This window comes from Lygodium microphyllum, chromosome 11, assembly GCF_053477565.2.
Source record: "Lygodium microphyllum isolate KBCC chromosome 11, Lygodium_microphyllum_v1.1.10, whole genome shotgun sequence".
NCBI lineage: Eukaryota > Viridiplantae > Streptophyta > Polypodiopsida > Schizaeales > Lygodiaceae > Lygodium > Lygodium microphyllum.
In genome coordinates this window covers 72,739,170-72,756,178 of record NC_141145.1, presented here as the reverse complement: position 1 = coordinate 72,756,178, position 17,009 = coordinate 72,739,170, and the positions used below count along the sequence as shown (strand labels likewise).

Sequence of the window (17,009 nt, the reverse complement as noted above, 5' to 3'; positions counted from 1 at the left end):
CTACTCCATGTGTCACTATCCCTTCTACATATGCAGTCATCATGCCCATGCCTAGTCAAGCCATGCCCACATTCGGATCCATTGTGCACACTTCCCACATGTAAAACCAGCAATGGCAAGAACTCACAATATGTGAAGGCAAGCCAAACCAAGGGTGACTTCCCTTTTTCAAACAAAACCAAAGAAACAAATTCCATCTAGCAACAACTTCCTACGAAAAATAGGTTTTACACACACTACCAAAGATGAGGCTATGTGGACGAGGAGTGTTGCACCAAGGCCCAAGGTCTTCCTCCTCAGAAACCTCAGCAAACTGCTACAACTGCCTCTACTCTTGCTAGACAATCAAATGGAGCTACGCCTCTTGCTGCTGCCCCATTTGCTTCTTCAACCCTGGCAGCTACTGGACATGTGGCACACAAACAACTTTGTGAGAGTGAAGGTCAGGATCGAAGCTCAACATAGAAAACAGCAGACAGTAGAGAGTGAAGCACGACACCCAATGCAATAGACTGAAAGAGTGTAAACTCAAAGAACAAGGTACAACCCTTAAACCTTAGGGTTGTAAGGGGGTGTTCACACCCGAACACGGTAAGTGCCCGTAAGTGTGTGTCATAAGCACATACAAAATAATACCATAAGTTTGGGGGAAAAAACCTCTCCTATCGAGAGTAAAATGTGCCCCAATGTCCTACTGATCACCGACACTTCAATGTGAGCGTAGGCGTAAGTGAAATACCCAACAAACCCCCCTGGAGTCAAGAGTGATCAAGAGTACAAGGATCATCCGCCACCGAAGGAGATCAAATTTAAAGCATGGCGAAATGGTTCAAATTTCTCACGAGGAAGAGCTTTGGTGAAGATGTCTGTCACATTACTGGTGGTAGAACAATAGACAAGGCTGATATCACCTGCATGTAGCCTCTCTCTAACAAAGTGATAATGTATCTCAATGTGTTTCGTTCGTGCATGAAACACTGGGTTCCGTGCCACTGCAATGGCACTCTGACTGTCACTGAACAAAGGAGTAGGCTCCGTAACAGATACATCCAAATCAGCAAGCAAGCGTCTAATCCATACGCATTCAACTATGGTAGTGAAAGCTGCCTTGTATTCAGCTTCACATGACGATGTAGCAACAGTGGACTATTTCTTGCTAAGCCAAGATATGCAAGACGAGCCAAGAAAAGGCGGCTCCAGAAGGTCCGTCAGAAGGGCTCCATGATGTTGTGCTCCGCCCAGTGTCTGCTACGTGACGGCGCCCACTCCATCTCCTCCTGCATCAGTACATGTCTCCCTATCCTAGCAATGTACTCTAGGAACCTAGCTGGCTTCTTGGCGACCGTAGAGGCCGGCCATAGCCACTCTCCTGGATCCCACTCTAGCTCATCAAGTGGTCTGCCCTCCCAGATCCAAAGGCGCCACTCCCTGAGCTCCTTCCAAAAAACATAGGGGTCCAATCGCCATGTCTTCCCCTGAAGGCTCACCACCCGCATCCTCCTCCACAAAAGGGTAGCAAACTCCTCATCCTGCTGCCCTTTGTCAAGGGCCAGACGTCCCCCCTCCTGAACGATGAAGAAAGTCCCTTGCGGGGCACCACCCACTCTACCTGCCACCTGAAGGAGGATGCCTGCTGGCGAAAACCTAGCTGCCCATACCTCCCCGAGCTCTATCGGCTCACGTATCCGGAGAGCAAGCCACTCCAGAGGTATTGCTGTGTCTATCTCCCTTCTCCTCACCTTCACTCCTCTCTGGCAGCCTGATACTCACTGCAACATCTCCTTGTCCGCCATCTTGTACACCTCCTGCCATGTCCTGATGGTACAAGCCGGGCCGGCCTCCCACCCAGCCCACTGGATGTGGGGGCATTCACCTATCTATGGCCCTTCCCGATCTTTAACCTGGGGATTCCAGATTACCGGCTGACGGTCTATTTCCTCCTGCCAGCCTGGGGGCCTTTGGATTAGGGCCTTTCGGAGGCCCTGCCACATGCGGAGTAAGCTGCGAAGAAAAGGTGATCTGGGGGGAGTGATCTAGGCAGATGTGAAGATCCATCTCAGGGACGGCCTCCACTCCCCGCCGAGCCTCAGTCTACAGTCCTGAAGGCCCTCCTGCAATAGGACCTTCCAGGTCTGCCTACCTGGTGTGACACCGCAGACAACGAGCTTGCCCAAGAGGGCCATACTCTGATACTCTGGGTCGATGATCCCAAGCCCTCCCTCTGACCTATGTCGTATGATGGTCGCCCACGCCACCTTGGCCCTGGAATCCCTGAACCATCAGCCCCTGACCAAAGGAAGTTCCCCACTAGGCGGCGAAGCTACACTATACACGATGAGGAAAAGCACCAACACGAAGCAATGTACCAGGCCGTCTCTACGAGGACCTGGTTAACCACCAGGGCTCGTCCGGCTAGTGAGAGGCGAATCGTGCTCCAGTAGGTCAGTTTCCTCCGAATAGAATCCAGGACAAGAAGAAACTGCTTGGCAAGAGTGATGTCGAGTCCCACGTGGAATCCTAGGTACCGGACAGTCTGCCCTCTGCTTCCCCATCTAAATCCCAGGTGGACGCCCCACTCCGTGCTGGAGTTCTGTGAGGAAACCAACAGACTTTCGCCAGTTGATTTTCGCTCCCGCTGCATAGCAGAACACGTCAAGAGCCAGCCTCACTCTCTCCAGCATCAACTCATCGTCCTCTATGTAGAGGGCTGTATCATCTGCATACTCTGAGTCTAGCAACTTAGTCTCCTCTCTCACTGGAAGTCGAAGGCCGCTTAATCTACTCACACGTGACCTGAGGAAGTGAAACATTGCCTCTGCAAGAAGAGTAGAAACAGGTATGGGGCCAGGGGGCAGCCTTGTCGAACCGATCTCTCTAGCCGAAACTTCTCCCCTCACCTTCCACCTATGAGCACCCTGCTGGTGGCCGATCTGTACAGGGCAGAGACCCCACAAATCCAAGCCTAGGGGAATCCCAACCTCACCATGGTGCCCTCTAGGAAATCCCAATCCACCCTGTCATAAGCTTTCTCGAAATCCAAGAATAGTACGGCCAGTCTCTGCCCACTGTGCTGAGCCCACTCTGTCGCCTCAAAGAAGGTAAATACATTGTCAAGGATGCTCCTATCCTGGACAAAGCTTGTCTGTGTGTCATGGATGATATCTGGAAGCACGGGGCATAGTCGCCTACCAATCATCTTTGCCAGTGCCTTATAAGCCACTGGCAATAAGGTGATCGGTCTCCACTAGGAGACCCCCTTTGGGGAGAAGACTGATGAGGCCTGCGGAGACTCCCTGGCATCTGTCCTGAAGTGAAAATCTCCTGGAAGGCCCTCAGTAGGGGGTCCTTCACCACTTCCCAGTAGGTAGTGAAGAAGATCTTTGAGAGGCCATCCTCTCCCAGGCATTTCTGCCCATCCTGTGTATGGAAAGCCTCCTCTAATTCCTTCTCCGTGAAGGGGGCTAGGAGGGAGTGTCCCATCTCCTCTGTGACAAGGGACGGGATGTGATCCCATACCTATTGTCTACATCTTTGCTCTCTAGCTAAAACTGCCTCCTGCTGGAAAAGGCGCATGTAATAGTCAGTGGCTATCTCCATCACCTCGTCTGGGCTAGAACGGATCCTTCCATACTGATCCCAAAGGCTGCGTATCTGCTCTCCTGCAGTGCGGGGCTGGTGCACCTGGAAGACCTCCCTGCACATCGTGTCCCCCTTCCATGCGAAGGTTGTTGAGGTTCGGAATGAGAACTCCAAGCGCCTGTCTTCTAGGCCAACAATGGCTGCTCATGCACGCACCTCCTGTGCGTGGAGGGTGGGATCCCCTGGTGCCTCCTGCAATAATCTCTGTGTGGCTGCAAGGTCCCGCCGGAGTGCTCTCAAGAGTGCAGAAATATACACGGGGGTAGAGGAAATATCTGCGTGTGTCTCTGACTTGATGACCTCGATCTTCGTCAGCCCGAGCACAGTCTGTCTCAGCCAACAGATCTCAGGATCAGGATCAGAATAATGTGTCAACAATGTGCTAGAGGACTGCTGATATGGCACTATACTGCCTGCTGCCGACATGTCCTCTGCCGTATGCTATACACTGATGTGCCAAACCCTAACTCTGCAAAAACCCTAACAGAGCCTGTCCAAGGGATGACTCTACCTCTAACACCCCCTCTTAGATCCTGGACGAGGCATCAGGCTGAGGGATCTGGAATGCTGACGAAGTAAAGCCTGAGGAAGCGCCTTCGTGAACAAATCTACAAGATTATCCTCCGTCTTGCAATACTTCACATCAATGGTCCCATCCAGAAGCTTCTCCCGAATGCAGTGATACTAGATCTCAATGTGCTTCGTTCGGGCATGGAATACAAGATTCCGTACCAAGGCAATGCAACTCTCATTGTCGCACCGTAGAAGAGTAGGACGAGTCTGGAGGCAGCCAAGCTCCACCAACAATCTTTGAAGCCACACAACCTCACATGTGGTGGAAGACGCAGCTTGATACTCAGAGGGCTTCCGTGGGCTGCTTCTTGCCACTCCAAGAGATAACACCTGTACCCAAGGTAAAACAATAGCCTGTAGTATACCGCCGGTGGTCCACATCGCCAGCCCAATCCGAGTCACTCCAACCGGCATGAACAAGATCTAAAACATCTGTACCTGCTAGATAAGAAATCCCTAAGTCAGAAGTCCCCCTCCAATACCAAAGAATCCTTAGAGTAGCCTGCCAATGCACCTGTTTGGATTCACTCATAAACCCTACCAAAAGACCCACAGCAAAACAAAGATCAACACGAGTGTTGAGAAGCCAAATCAAAGATCCAATCAACTGACGATAGCGGGAAGCATCCATCACGGGAGAATCTGTGTGTGAAGTGGCCTTCCAGTTCGGATCCATAAAAGTAGTAATGGTCCGACAAGTCTCCATCTCAAAAGTCACCAAGAGCTCTTGTATGTACCTCTGCTGAGAGATTGAAATCCCCCTCTGAGACTGATAAATCTCGTGACCCAAGAAGAAATGAAGAAGCCCCAAATCCGTCATCTCGAACGTCTGATGTGAAACTGTCTTGGTCTCTCGGACCTTCTTTGCATGATCCCCTGTCAGAATCAAATCATCAACATACAACACAAACAAAACACGACCAACCTTGGAATTCTGCACATAAAGCTGCGGATCAGCCTTGGAGCGCCCATAATCCAACTTCGACTAAAGAAACGAGTTAATCTTCTCGTTCCATGCATGCGGAGCCTGCTTGAGACCGTACAAGGCCTTCTTCAACCTGTATACTTTCCCATCCGAGGACCCAAAGCCAAGAGGCTGCTCAACATAGATCTCCTCCTGCAAATCACCATTGAGAAAGGCTAACTTCACATCCAACTGATAGACAGGCCATCTCCTATGGCCAGCCAAGGCAAGAACAGCTCGAATAGTTGCCATACGAGCAGTGAGGGCAAAAGTATCATGGAAGTCAATGCTTGGGCGCTGAGCAAAACCTTTAGCAACAAGGCGAGCCTTGTGCTTCTCCAGAGAACCATTGTTAAGGTACTTGGTCTTGAAGACCCACTTGATGCCAATCACCTTCATGTGAGAGGGACGAGGCACAAGACACTAAGTGCCATTCCTCTCAATAGCCTCCAACTCTACTTCCATAGCCTTCCACCAATGGTCAGACTGCAAAGCCTCCTTCACTGAAGTGGGCTCACGATCCTGCATAACACGGGTCATCAAACAATAGTTAGAGCAAACAAGCTCCGTAGAATGTGCCTGATTCCTCCGTGACCTCCGCAGTCCATCCTGTGGTTCCCACTCCTCAGGGACCCCCTCGATCCCTGAATCTCGAAGTGTGTCACGGGCCCAACAAGGAGGAGGACGAACCTCTCCCTGTCGCTCTCCATCTGCTGAAGACTCGGGTACATCCACCGGCGGAAGCTCCTCGAGGGTGGCCGGTGGAAGGGAAGACTCTAAATCAGAATAAGAATCTCCATCAAGAGACTCTGGCTCCAAAGAAACTATCTCGGGAGCCCAACTCTCCCCTGGATCTCCAAGGACGGGGTGCTCCTCATCCCTCTCTGTGGCCGGAACTTCCATGAACCGCACATCTCGGCTCATGTAGACATCCCGCTTGACGAGATCAAACAGGCGATAACCTTGGGACTGGGAGCTATAGCCAACAAAAACCTATCATCGGAAAGCCGCCTCGAATTTGTCACGCTGTGTCTTCGGGATGTGCACATAGGCGTCACACCCAAAGATCCAGAAATAAGAGACATCACGCTTCGTCCCAAAGTAAGCCTGCGTGCCCCCCTTGTTACAGTAATGGTATTTTCCCTTTTTGGCTTGCGTGCCCCCCTTGTTTTTTACTTGCCTGTGATGTGCCAGAAGTCCCAAAACTCTACGGAGCATCCTTCACTTGGCTGCCTTTGCCCTTCTGTCTAGCCATAGAAGCCTGCTCAGAGGCGATAGCATCCACACCACTATTTCTTCTTGTTTGCTTCTCCTCTAGAAGCATCCACACCACTATTTCTTCTTGTTTGCTTCTCCTCTAGAAGCCAACTGACTAACTGAAGAAAAGTGATTGGTTGCACGGTAATCCTCATGGTGAGGTTTAAGGCCGTATGAAAAGCCAAGTACGAAGGAGGTAATGAGTTCAAAGTGGTAGACATCATCTGTGCATCCGAATAGTACTCATCAACATTCATGAGTTGCTCTCGCAAGTCGTGAATTTTATTCAAGTGATTCTAAATAGAATCACCTTCATCCATTTTCAATGTCTCTAACTCTTTCTTTAAGAAAGAGATGCGAGTCTCATTCTCGCTTGCAAACATCTGCTCCAAAGTTAGCCAAGCTTCTCATGAAGAAGCTGCGGAACGAATGTGGGGGATAATTGACCGCCGAACTGCCAATGCAATCAGCAACAAAGCCAGTGCATCCCATGTATCCCATGCTTTTTGAGCTACTGATCTTTGTGGAAGTGGCTGAAGTGGAGCAAGCTAAGGTGCTCGTTGTGCACGTCCTCCTGGAGGAGGAGGAGCTGGAGCCACAACTCCAAGTCGAGCTTCTTCTCCACTGACATAATCCCAAAGATTTTTTGCCACAAGTACATTCTCCATCATGAAGAACCAAAGTGAATACTTATTTCCATCCAGTCTGTCCTCTTTGGATACATAGGTGAAGACATCTCCTCCCTGGTTTGCCATGATTATCAATTACCAAGAAAAAGCAAAAGAGCAATATCGAAGCAAGACCACACTGGAAATCTGAAAATGTCCAGAAATTGTAGGAAATAACTTTCTACAATTAGTGTACAGAGATACACTTTGTCAAAACTGTCTGTAATGCATGCAGTCCAACGTGCAATTAGTGTTCAGCAACACTATACTAGCAAAATCCCCAAAATTTCCTGCCTCAAATGTGTTCAAAACAATCTTTCTCTAACTGTAGCTGCAATACATATGCCAATGTCCTCAAAAAACATAAAAGCTCCAAAATGTCTGATAAATTTGGCCAGAAATTTGCATCCAATGTGTCCCAGACACGTTTCAAAATGCTATGCCTGCTACGTAGGAACCCCCTCTTCTAGAAATTTATCTGGAATGAAAGGATTTTTTTTTTAAATTAAAATACCTGACGTAATGACGGGCTGTCGCTGATTACTGGCGCATGTCAGGTCACAGGGGTGGTCAGCGTGGTGCTAACGGGTAACAGGCAGCGCAGCACTGGCGTGGCATTTATCAGCTAATGGCTGACGTGGCGTTTGACGGGCATTAAGCAAGCGGACGTCCAGCGGGGCACGATAGGTAACGAACGGCACAAGGGTGAACTGGACGGGCAAACACGAGACGTCAGGCGGGTACAGGCAGGTACAGGCGGTGCTGCAGACGGGCTTAGCGACTGCAGGCAGGTGCTGCTGGTTACTGAAGCGGGGCAGACTGAACTAGCGTGGCAGATGGCGAACAGGCGGCTCAAGGGCTATGTTTGCCACAAACGCAAGCAGCAGAAGACTGGCGGGACACTGGTCAAGCTGCTGCAGGTCGTGCTGAAAGAGCCAAAAGTTCCCAGAGGCTGAGAAGAGCTGAGCTGAACTAAGCCTCAGCTGAACAGAGCCAATGCTCTCATACCAAATGTGAGAGAGGACAGGATCGAAGCTCAGCACAGAAACTTAGTAGATAGTACAAGAGTGAAGCACAACACCCAATGCAATAAACTGAAAGAGTGTAAACTGAAAGTACAAGGTGCAACCCTTAATCCTTGGGGTTGTAGGGGGTGTTCACACCCGAACACGGTAAGTGCCCGTAAGTGTGTGTCATAAGCACATACGAAATAATACCATAAGTATGGAGGAAAAACCCTCTCCTACCGAGAGTAAAAAGTGCCCCAATGTCCTACTGATCACCGACACTCCTATGTGAGCATAGGTGTAAGTGAGGCGTGAGTGAAGTACCCAACAGTATTTCTCTCTCTTTGGCTCTCTGTCACATAGTGGGCACAAGCATTCCTTTGTCTATATGCCCTTCCATCTGCCTATCTCAACCCTCCAGTGGTTGGATGAGGTGTGGATCTAGCTGTGCACGAGGCAGTTGTGTATCCATGTAACTAGGTCGGGTGATGAAACCATCCTCAGATACCTAAACAAAGTGGGTCTAGTAGTGTGCCATCCTCATGTTGGGGGGAAGAGGGTGGAGAAAGAGCATGTGTGTGGCTGTGTGTGTGTGTGTGTGTGTGTGTGTGCGCGCGCGCGTGCAAGTGGGTGGGCGTTTGTGTGTGTGTGTGTGTGTGTGTGTGTGTGTGTGTGTGTGTGTGTAAGAGAGAGAACAAGAAGAAGAGCGTGTGAATGAGACGAAGGAATCAAGACTGAAACTAAACGCAGTAATGAACTAAGTACAAGTAGCTACTACACAAGTGCAGAAGCATGAAGTTAATACATTGAATGATACCTTAATGAAAAGGTTTAGTTAACATGAATAAATTGAATGTGCACACAAACATACACATAAATCAATTGATTGTGTATTCATAGAACCTTAGCCAACTGATGGACTTGCCCATGTACAGCACAACTCATGTATGCAATTTCCTAGATTTTCCCAAAGAAGAGGTATTCACAAACCAAAAAGCTCTGGTATCCGTGGTCTTTTGTTGTTTTCAAGTAAAACTGTCCTAATAATCGTTGAAATCAGAGTAACATGGGACAGCCATTTTCTAGCTTCCCTTCCCATCCCTATCCCGCCATCCCTGCACAGTCCCAGTCCCATCCCATGTTAGAGTGCCTTCTCAAGGTGACAAGAGATGGCAATTCATGTTCTGATCCCCATTCATGTCCCCATCTCCAAAACTCGTACCATGTTACTATGTTTGAAATCCTGATGCACCAAGAGCTGGTAGTCTTTAACCCATTAAAACTTTTCAAAGTGTATCATCAAAAAAGAGATCAGGATCTGGCTGCCAAAAGAAGCCGTTGCAAGTGCCAATGCCTGTTCATTTGTAATTTGAGCTGTTGAGAACAAAAAGTTGTGAAGGATACAAAGTTGAAATTTGTGAGGAAGGTAAGTAATCTCAGTGCTTACCTCTCCTTTCCATATGAAGTATAGCCCTTCACCAACTTCACCCTCTTGAGCAATGAAATCACCAGGACCTGTCAATTCCATAGTCACACACAGTTGACATAAAAACCATGTAAACCAGGACTATTGATAATTGACATAATAATCACCGCCATTGAGAAGCTGAAATGGCTTGTATCAAAGACTGCACAATTTATTTATTGAGAAAACGAACTGGATCAGAATAACTTGGGCATAAAGAAGAAGAAACATTAACTCTCACATTCTTTGCCCTGAAAGACCCCAATGTGTATGATTTTGGAGCCCTGATTACCCCTCCATGGAAAATCTAAGGTAGTGATTGTGCATAAACTATCCCTCAAAGAATAAATGGATGCATTACCTCTAGTCCAAAAGTTGGGATATCATCCCCAACATATGAATGATATCTGCCCAAGCATAAATATAGTAACACCCAGTCCTGAATGCCACAAAGAGCAATCTTTGATAGTGTAGCACATCTAGAAAAGCACCACGATAGAACTGAAGATCTCAGCAAAGTAACTTATGCAGACTTGAGATCATTCTTGGAAATGTGTCAAGGAAACCAAGAGGTGAGTGGAGAATCTTGTAAATTATTGACTAGAAGCCCAACCCCGCAATGGCCTCATTGTCCATCCTAAACATCATATGTCCATTGCTTAGTGATTGTTAACTAGAAGTCCCTCCGGTTTTGAGCAATGTATTGGTCACTATGGTGGATGCAGCTCCATGCAGGAGAGAAGACCAACACACACACACACACACACACAGAGCTCAGACTCCTGCCCACCCACTGCCGCACCCAATCACTCAGACCTTTCGACGCAAAGGTAAGGGGTTTTACATGAATCCTCAATCTTCACATGCACCGCCAGTGAATGATAAAAGGACTTCCGATTCTACTTTGCGCTTTGATGCGCGGAGGAGGCTTGTGCTTCCTAGGGATGTTTTTCATTCACAGCAATAGCAGTTTCCTTCTCGTGCTTCGATTGCTAGTTTGCAGAGGGCAGACCTTGTAGATGTAATCCGAAGTGAGATGGAGAGATTCCAGGCAGCCAAAGTTATAGATGTAAAAGGAAAAGGGAAAGTGATGGTTCAGTAGTTTTTCTCATTTCTGATTTATTATGAGAACTGCTTTGTGGAATGTGAAAGGTATCTCTTCGGGCAGTAAGAAGTATCAGTTGTGGAAAGTTGTGTTTGCTGGAAATTGGGATGTATTTTGTGATGTGGAGCATAAACAACACACTTTGGTTGGATCTTCTTATGTTTATAAGGATTATGTAGTTTTTTTCAGTGGTCAAGCTCCACATAAATCTAGAGTTATGTTGGCTGTCAAATCCTCCCTGCAACACCATCATTGGTTTCTCAGGACCCTCGTGGCCAGTTTGTGATTTTGGAAATACTTTATGAGGCAAAGGTTTTGTGGTTGGTGGGTGTGTATGCTCCTTCTACTCCAAGGGAACATCATCAACTTTGGGATGACCTGCACTGCCTTGCCACGGCTCGTCAAGGTTTTGTCATGGGTGACTTTAATGCATGTGTATCTAGGGATCAGGCAACTTCTCTACACTCAATCATGGATGGTCTTGAGCAACAAGCTTGGGATGCCCTTGTTGCTGTGTCTTTGAAACACGACATGTGGTCCTCGATGTATCCATCACAAACAAGATATACCTATCATTCTTTTCAGCATCCAAACAGCTGGGCCAGATTGGATAGGATTTACATTTGCCAGAGTGATTCCTTTTTTCCTACAATCATTGACACGTGGATGGAACAATAGCATGTCTTATCAAATCACTACCCTTTGGTCTTGGAAATGACCCACACACATGTTCGTGTATTTAAGGCTCTCCTCGCTCGGTTGCCTCTTTGTTTTAATCAATCCTTTCTACAGCAAAATCAATTTTTGGAATGTGTTCAGCAACTGATCGCTTCTTTTAGCTTGAAGGTCCTATCTGGAGGGAGGGACGCATGGGCTGTTTTTAGGGATAATGAGCGAGAGTTATCCCATCAGTATGATGTTCAGCATGCTTCCTCTTTACGAGCTAAATTGCAGCATGCCCAATCTTTATTGGCCCACTCCTTGTCTCTGAGTCAATCAGGAGATTCTAATGATGACTTGCTCATATGCATTGAATGGTTGAAAGGCAGGGTTCATTCTCTTCAAGAAGAGGAATATGCAAAATACAAATTGTTGGCCAAAGCTAAAGCTTTATACGATAATAACTGTCAATTCCTCTCACCATTGAGGGTATTGAAGAGCCTCCTGCCAGGTATTCGGCTCAGAATGTGCTATGTAATCAGCTGTAAACAGCGATGCAAATGATGCCTGAGGATCGAGCCGGGCAAATCTTCTAGGTCCCTCCGGAGTGGAATCCGGTGGTAGGATCCCTAAATCCCGCATGGTTTGTTGGTACCAGTGAGGTAACAAGTCTCGCGAAGGGGGCATGGGAGGTGAAGAAACTGCGAGAATGTCAGGAGCGGGAAGTAGACCAGGCTTAGTAGGCACGATCTCTGATGATGTGGAAGAAGGAAGCAGATCGGAATCCAATGCAGAAGACTGCACAATATCCCTCTGGTAGAAAAGATTCATTCAACTTTGGAAGTCTAAGGTTATGTATCACAGTCAAGTCTTCATGTGGAGACTCCTAATTGGTGGTCTTCCAGTTAGAGAGGTGTTGCGTGCTCAAAAGATCTCTGCTGGTCGTTGTGTATTCTGCACTACATGTAATGAAACATTGCTTCATCTTTTTGTCTCTTGCCCGGTTGCTCAATAGATCTGGAGTTTTATTTCCCGTGTGTGGTTTCCAGCGACTTAGCACCGGATAACAATCCGTTCATGGATTATGGGAAAGATGCCCTCTGTGTCTTCTTTGCATTCTGATTATTCCTGTCTTTTCCATTTCCTTAGATGGACTGCCCAGTGGCATATTTGATGTACTCAGAATGCCTTTATTTTTTATTCAGTCTCGAGAATCCATAGTCATGTGGCCCGTGTTTGAGGTTAAGTGCTATGGCAAATATCTTCTATGATATCAGCTGACCTGGTTCTTCCTGACATTGCTGCTCTCTGATTGGCTATTGTTTGCTCTACTCCAACTGTCCTTTCTGTGTGATTTCTGTGTTAAAGTCCAAAAAGTCTTTCGTCGGTTTCTCTAATGACCTAATGGTCTGATGTAACAGAAAGAGAGAGAGAGAGAGTAGAGAGAGAGAGAGAGAGAGAGAAAGTAGAGAGAGAGAGAGGGAGATGGCGCCCGCTCGCGACCTGCCGCCTCGTCGCCATCCGTGGCCTGGTCCCCCCCGCGTACAGACGGCATAGGCCGTCGCCTGCTCGTCATTCGTCCTGGAGGCTGGAGTCCCTGCCGTCGCCCACCCATATCGTCAGCGTTCTTTTCACGCGACCTGCTCCTCAGCGCCGTCCTGGTCCGTCACGGGTTCCCTTGCGCCATTTTCCTGACCACTTCCGCTGCCACGCCTACAGACGCCCGTCTGCTTTCGTCTACTCTGCTGTCCGCAGGTACACCTGCTCGTTCTCTTCCCTTCTGCAGAGGTGCCCGGCTGCGGTCAACCCTAAGCCCCACAGTCGTCAAACAGGCAGCGTCTCAACCAAAATGCTTGCTGATCTGTACGAAGAGCGAGAGAGAGAGAGAGAGAGAGAGCAACAGGAGAGAGAGAGAGAGAGTGAGTGAGAGAGAGAGAGAGAGAAGAGAGGGAGTCGATGGCGCCCTGTCGTGACCTGCCGCCTGCACCGTTTCGTTACCTGCGCCCTGTCGTGACCTGCTGCCTGCGCCTGCACCGTTTCGTCACCTGCGCCCTGTCGTGACCTGCCGCCTGCGCCTGCACCGTTTCGTCACTCCTGGGGTCGGGGTCCCTGCCGCCGTCGCCCTGCAGTTCTGTCAGGCCTTGTTCTTCGCGTCCTGATCCTGCGCGCCGTGTTGGATCGTCCCGGCTTCTGTTGCGCCTGTCTACTGTCCCGTCACGCTGCCACGCCTGCAGACACCCATCTTGGTTCGACGATTGTGCTGTCCGCGGGTCCGCGTGCTCGCGTTTGTTCTTCTCTGCAGAGGCGCACAGCTATTGTCAACCCTAATCTCGACAGTCGTCAGAGAAGCAACGCCTCAACCAGAGTGCCCACTGATCTGTACACAGAGAGAGAGAGAGAGAGAGAGAGAGAGACGCCTGGACAGGTGCACGCCTGTTCGCCTGTGGTCCCCTGCTTTACGTCCGCGTGTAGAGCTAAGGAAGCCGAGAGCGAGAGAGCGGATCGCCTCGACTTGCGCGCCGCCTGGAGACCCATCTGACTGCCGCCTCATGACTTCTTCAGAGAGAAGACAGCAGTATGGCTGGCCTGGATATGGATTTTCTAGACCGGACGGTGGCAGCCCTTGGCCCGGATTCTGATACAGAGGAGCCGGAGGATATGGTGCCGTACACGGAGAAGATGCCTCCGGCTTCTAAACTGCCGCCTGCGGGCAAACGCTCCAAGCATACTTCTGACGAGCCAATGGATCCTCAGGAACGTTCCTATGCGCAGATTGCCTCTGATCCTGTGGATTCGCAGGAGATTGACTGGAAGCATTTGCTGGACTTTGCCAATACTCTGCTTGGCGATTATGTCCAGCATAATAATGAAACTTTTTCTGACGCGGGAACTGATGATGTGCTGGAAGCCACGGTGGACCCGAAATCAGTCTTGCGGTCCTTCTCGGTGTTTCATGACCGTGCCGTTATACTTTTCTTCACTGGCAGGATCCCAGTGCTTTCCCATATTCGCCAGTGGATGCACCATTTATTGCAAGGGGAGTGTGTTGAGAAGATCTTCCTTGGACCTCGCGGCTTTTATGAGGTGCTGTTGAAATCGGAAACACATCGGGCTAAGTTACTGTCCAAGTTGCCATTATTCTTTGATCGCCGCTTGGTCCATGTTGTACCATGGCGCCCTATGGCCGACTTCCAGCGTCTGCTTCAACGAGAATGCCCGGTGTGGGTGGAAGTGGAAAATTGTCCGGCGGTCTATTGGCCATTGTTGAAGGATGCGATGGCAGTTGTGGGAACGGTGTTGGTTCCCCCAAGCCTCAGGGCTATGAATCGAAACCGTTTATGCATGTTATGGGACACGGCCAGGAAAAGGCCTGCGTGGCTTCGCCTCAATTGTTCTGGCATGCATCCTTTGCATTTTCGCTTGAAATGGGGCAACTTTGCAGGACACTGCTTTTCATGTGGTAAATTGGGGCATTTTATGGCCGAATGCCCTGAAAGGCAACCGTCTTCCGAGGATGCGCAGGTTGTGCTGCCTAAGGATGACATGGTGCTTGATGCCCCGACACAGGAGGCCCTTCAGCCACCTAATGTCGTGGATAAAGGCAAACAACAGGTCCTGGGTTTGGATTCACGTAGCACCGATTGGATTGAGGCACGTCAAAAAAAAGGTAAAAAGTTGGATGCAGGCCTGGCGGATCCTGGGCCTAATGCTTCACAGGATTCCATACGCACGTATATGCGCCGGAAAGAAATGTTCACTTCACAGCAGGCTGCGCGTACTATGGCCCCATCTGCCTCCCGTAATCACTCTACAAGGAAAGTCTATACAGACGGTCCCAAGGGCCCACCTGCTAAGCTGGCGTTTGATACAAAAGGTAATGTGATTACACTCTGGGATCGGCGTTATCCCCGCCCCACTCCCAAGGCAGTGGATTTTCCTTCTACCTCTAAAGCAGGTCGCCAGAATTCGTTTGCCGTATTGGCTGATTTTCTGGATGAGGGTGTCCTGGATGCTCTCGCGGAAAAGGTGAAATCGAGGCAACAGGCGCCTCGTTCCTGACTTTCCTTTTTTTGAAGATATATGAAGATAGCCACGTGGAATGTGCGAGGCATTTGCTCTCGCCATAAGCAACATACCATGTGGACTGTCTTGCATGAGAACCAGTGGGATGTATTGTGTGCAGTTGAGCACAAAAGTCACGGTGAAGCAGGAAAAGTTGTGGATTGTCATGGATTCCGTCTGTTTTATGCAGGGACACATGCCACGCACTATTCGGTCGTGCTGATGATTGTCCATGAGAAATACCAGCCTGTTCTTGTTAAAAATGATGTGTAGGGCCGCTTTCTAGTAATTGAAGTCTTATTTGAAGGAGAGATTTTATGGTTGTTGGGCCTCTATGCTCCGAATGATCCCGCATCCCGACGGGATCTTTGGTCGACTTTGCAGGGCTCCATGTCACTTGGACGAAGGGGGTTTTTGATGGGAGATTTCAATATGTGTGTTGACTCTTCTCAGTCCACTTCAGGGCATTCGGTAATGGATACGCCGAAAAGCCGGGTGTGGAATTCCTTTGCTTTGCGCGTACTTAAGCAAGATCTTTGGTCGTGGCTTCACCCTTCTTTTTCAGGGTTTACTTTTCATTCCGCCCAATATGCAACTACTTGGTCGCGGTTGGACCGAATGTATATCATGCAGGGGGATGATTTTCTTCCCGAGATGCTGGAAATGAAGGTCTTGCAGCAATATGCGTTGTCGAACCATTTCCCCCTCCAGCTTGAGATGCGGGCACAACCTATTGCACCTTTTATGCAGTTGCTGGATAGGCTCCCTTTACGTTTCAACTCCTCTTATTTGAAGCATCCAATTTTTCAGGGCTATATGCAGCAATTAATTGAGAGGTTCTTATTGGACTTCGCCTCTAAGGGCTTGGCTTCATTTGCACGACTGCTCTCTAATGTGCAGCGGGTTGCTCGGCAGTATGGGATTCATCATGCCTCTCTTTGTCGGCGACGTCGACATGCAGCAGAGGACTTACTGGCTTTGGTCCGTTCCTTGCTCGTGGATTCCCCAGATGATGATTTTCTGTTGTCACTGGAGAGGCGTTTGGCCCATCTTATTCAAGTGTTTCAGTTGAAATCTTATCAGCAGGCCAAGCTGTATAACTTGACTGACACATTGCAAGATAGCGCATGCCAGTCTCATAAGTTCTTTCGCGCCTTGCACGCTTCTCCGGCTCGCGAAAATATGACTAGACTCCAGGATTCGGAAGGTCACATGGTCACTGATCCGCAGACCATTGTCAATATGTGCAGAAATTATTTTATGGAACTTCTTGGTTCTTCTCCCTCGCCTTCTAGCCAGGTTACGCATGCCCGCTCGGTCTTCTATCATCTGGTCCGCCAGCAGGTCCCACTTGATATGCAAGCCACTTTGGAGGCGGATATTTGCGAGGAGGAGGTTATGGATGTTTTGTTGCACCTGCCTAAGGATAAAAGTCCTGGTTGGGATGGTCTCACTAATGAATTCTTTGAGAACTCGGCCACGCAGTTGGTGAAACCATTGGCGGTCGTGTTTCAGCAGGTTTGGGACACAGGGGTCATGCCTTCCTCATGGAAAGAAGGCCTTATCAAACTGATTCCAAAGGTCACTTCGCCGTCCATGCTGCAACACT

At 48.9% G+C, this 17,009-nt stretch overlaps 1 protein-coding gene across 4 annotated transcripts in view; it reads right to left on the bottom strand.

The window, feature by feature from the left end:
* Nucleotides 1-17,009, bottom strand: part of LOC148028953 (acyl-CoA thioesterase II) — a 235,417-nt gene that overhangs the window by 166,518 nt on the left and 51,890 nt on the right. For all 4 annotated transcript variants that reach the window (XR_015692351.1, XR_015692350.1, XM_087687718.1 and 1 more), the window contains exon 3: nucleotides 9,556-9,623. Coding sequence is in view for 2 of the 4 variants with exons in the window: in XM_087687718.1 (XP_087543844.1) it covers nucleotides 9,556-9,623 (68 nt within the window). In the remaining 2 variants the exon portion in view is untranslated. The remainder of the gene's footprint in view (nucleotides 1-9,555; nucleotides 9,624-17,009) is intronic.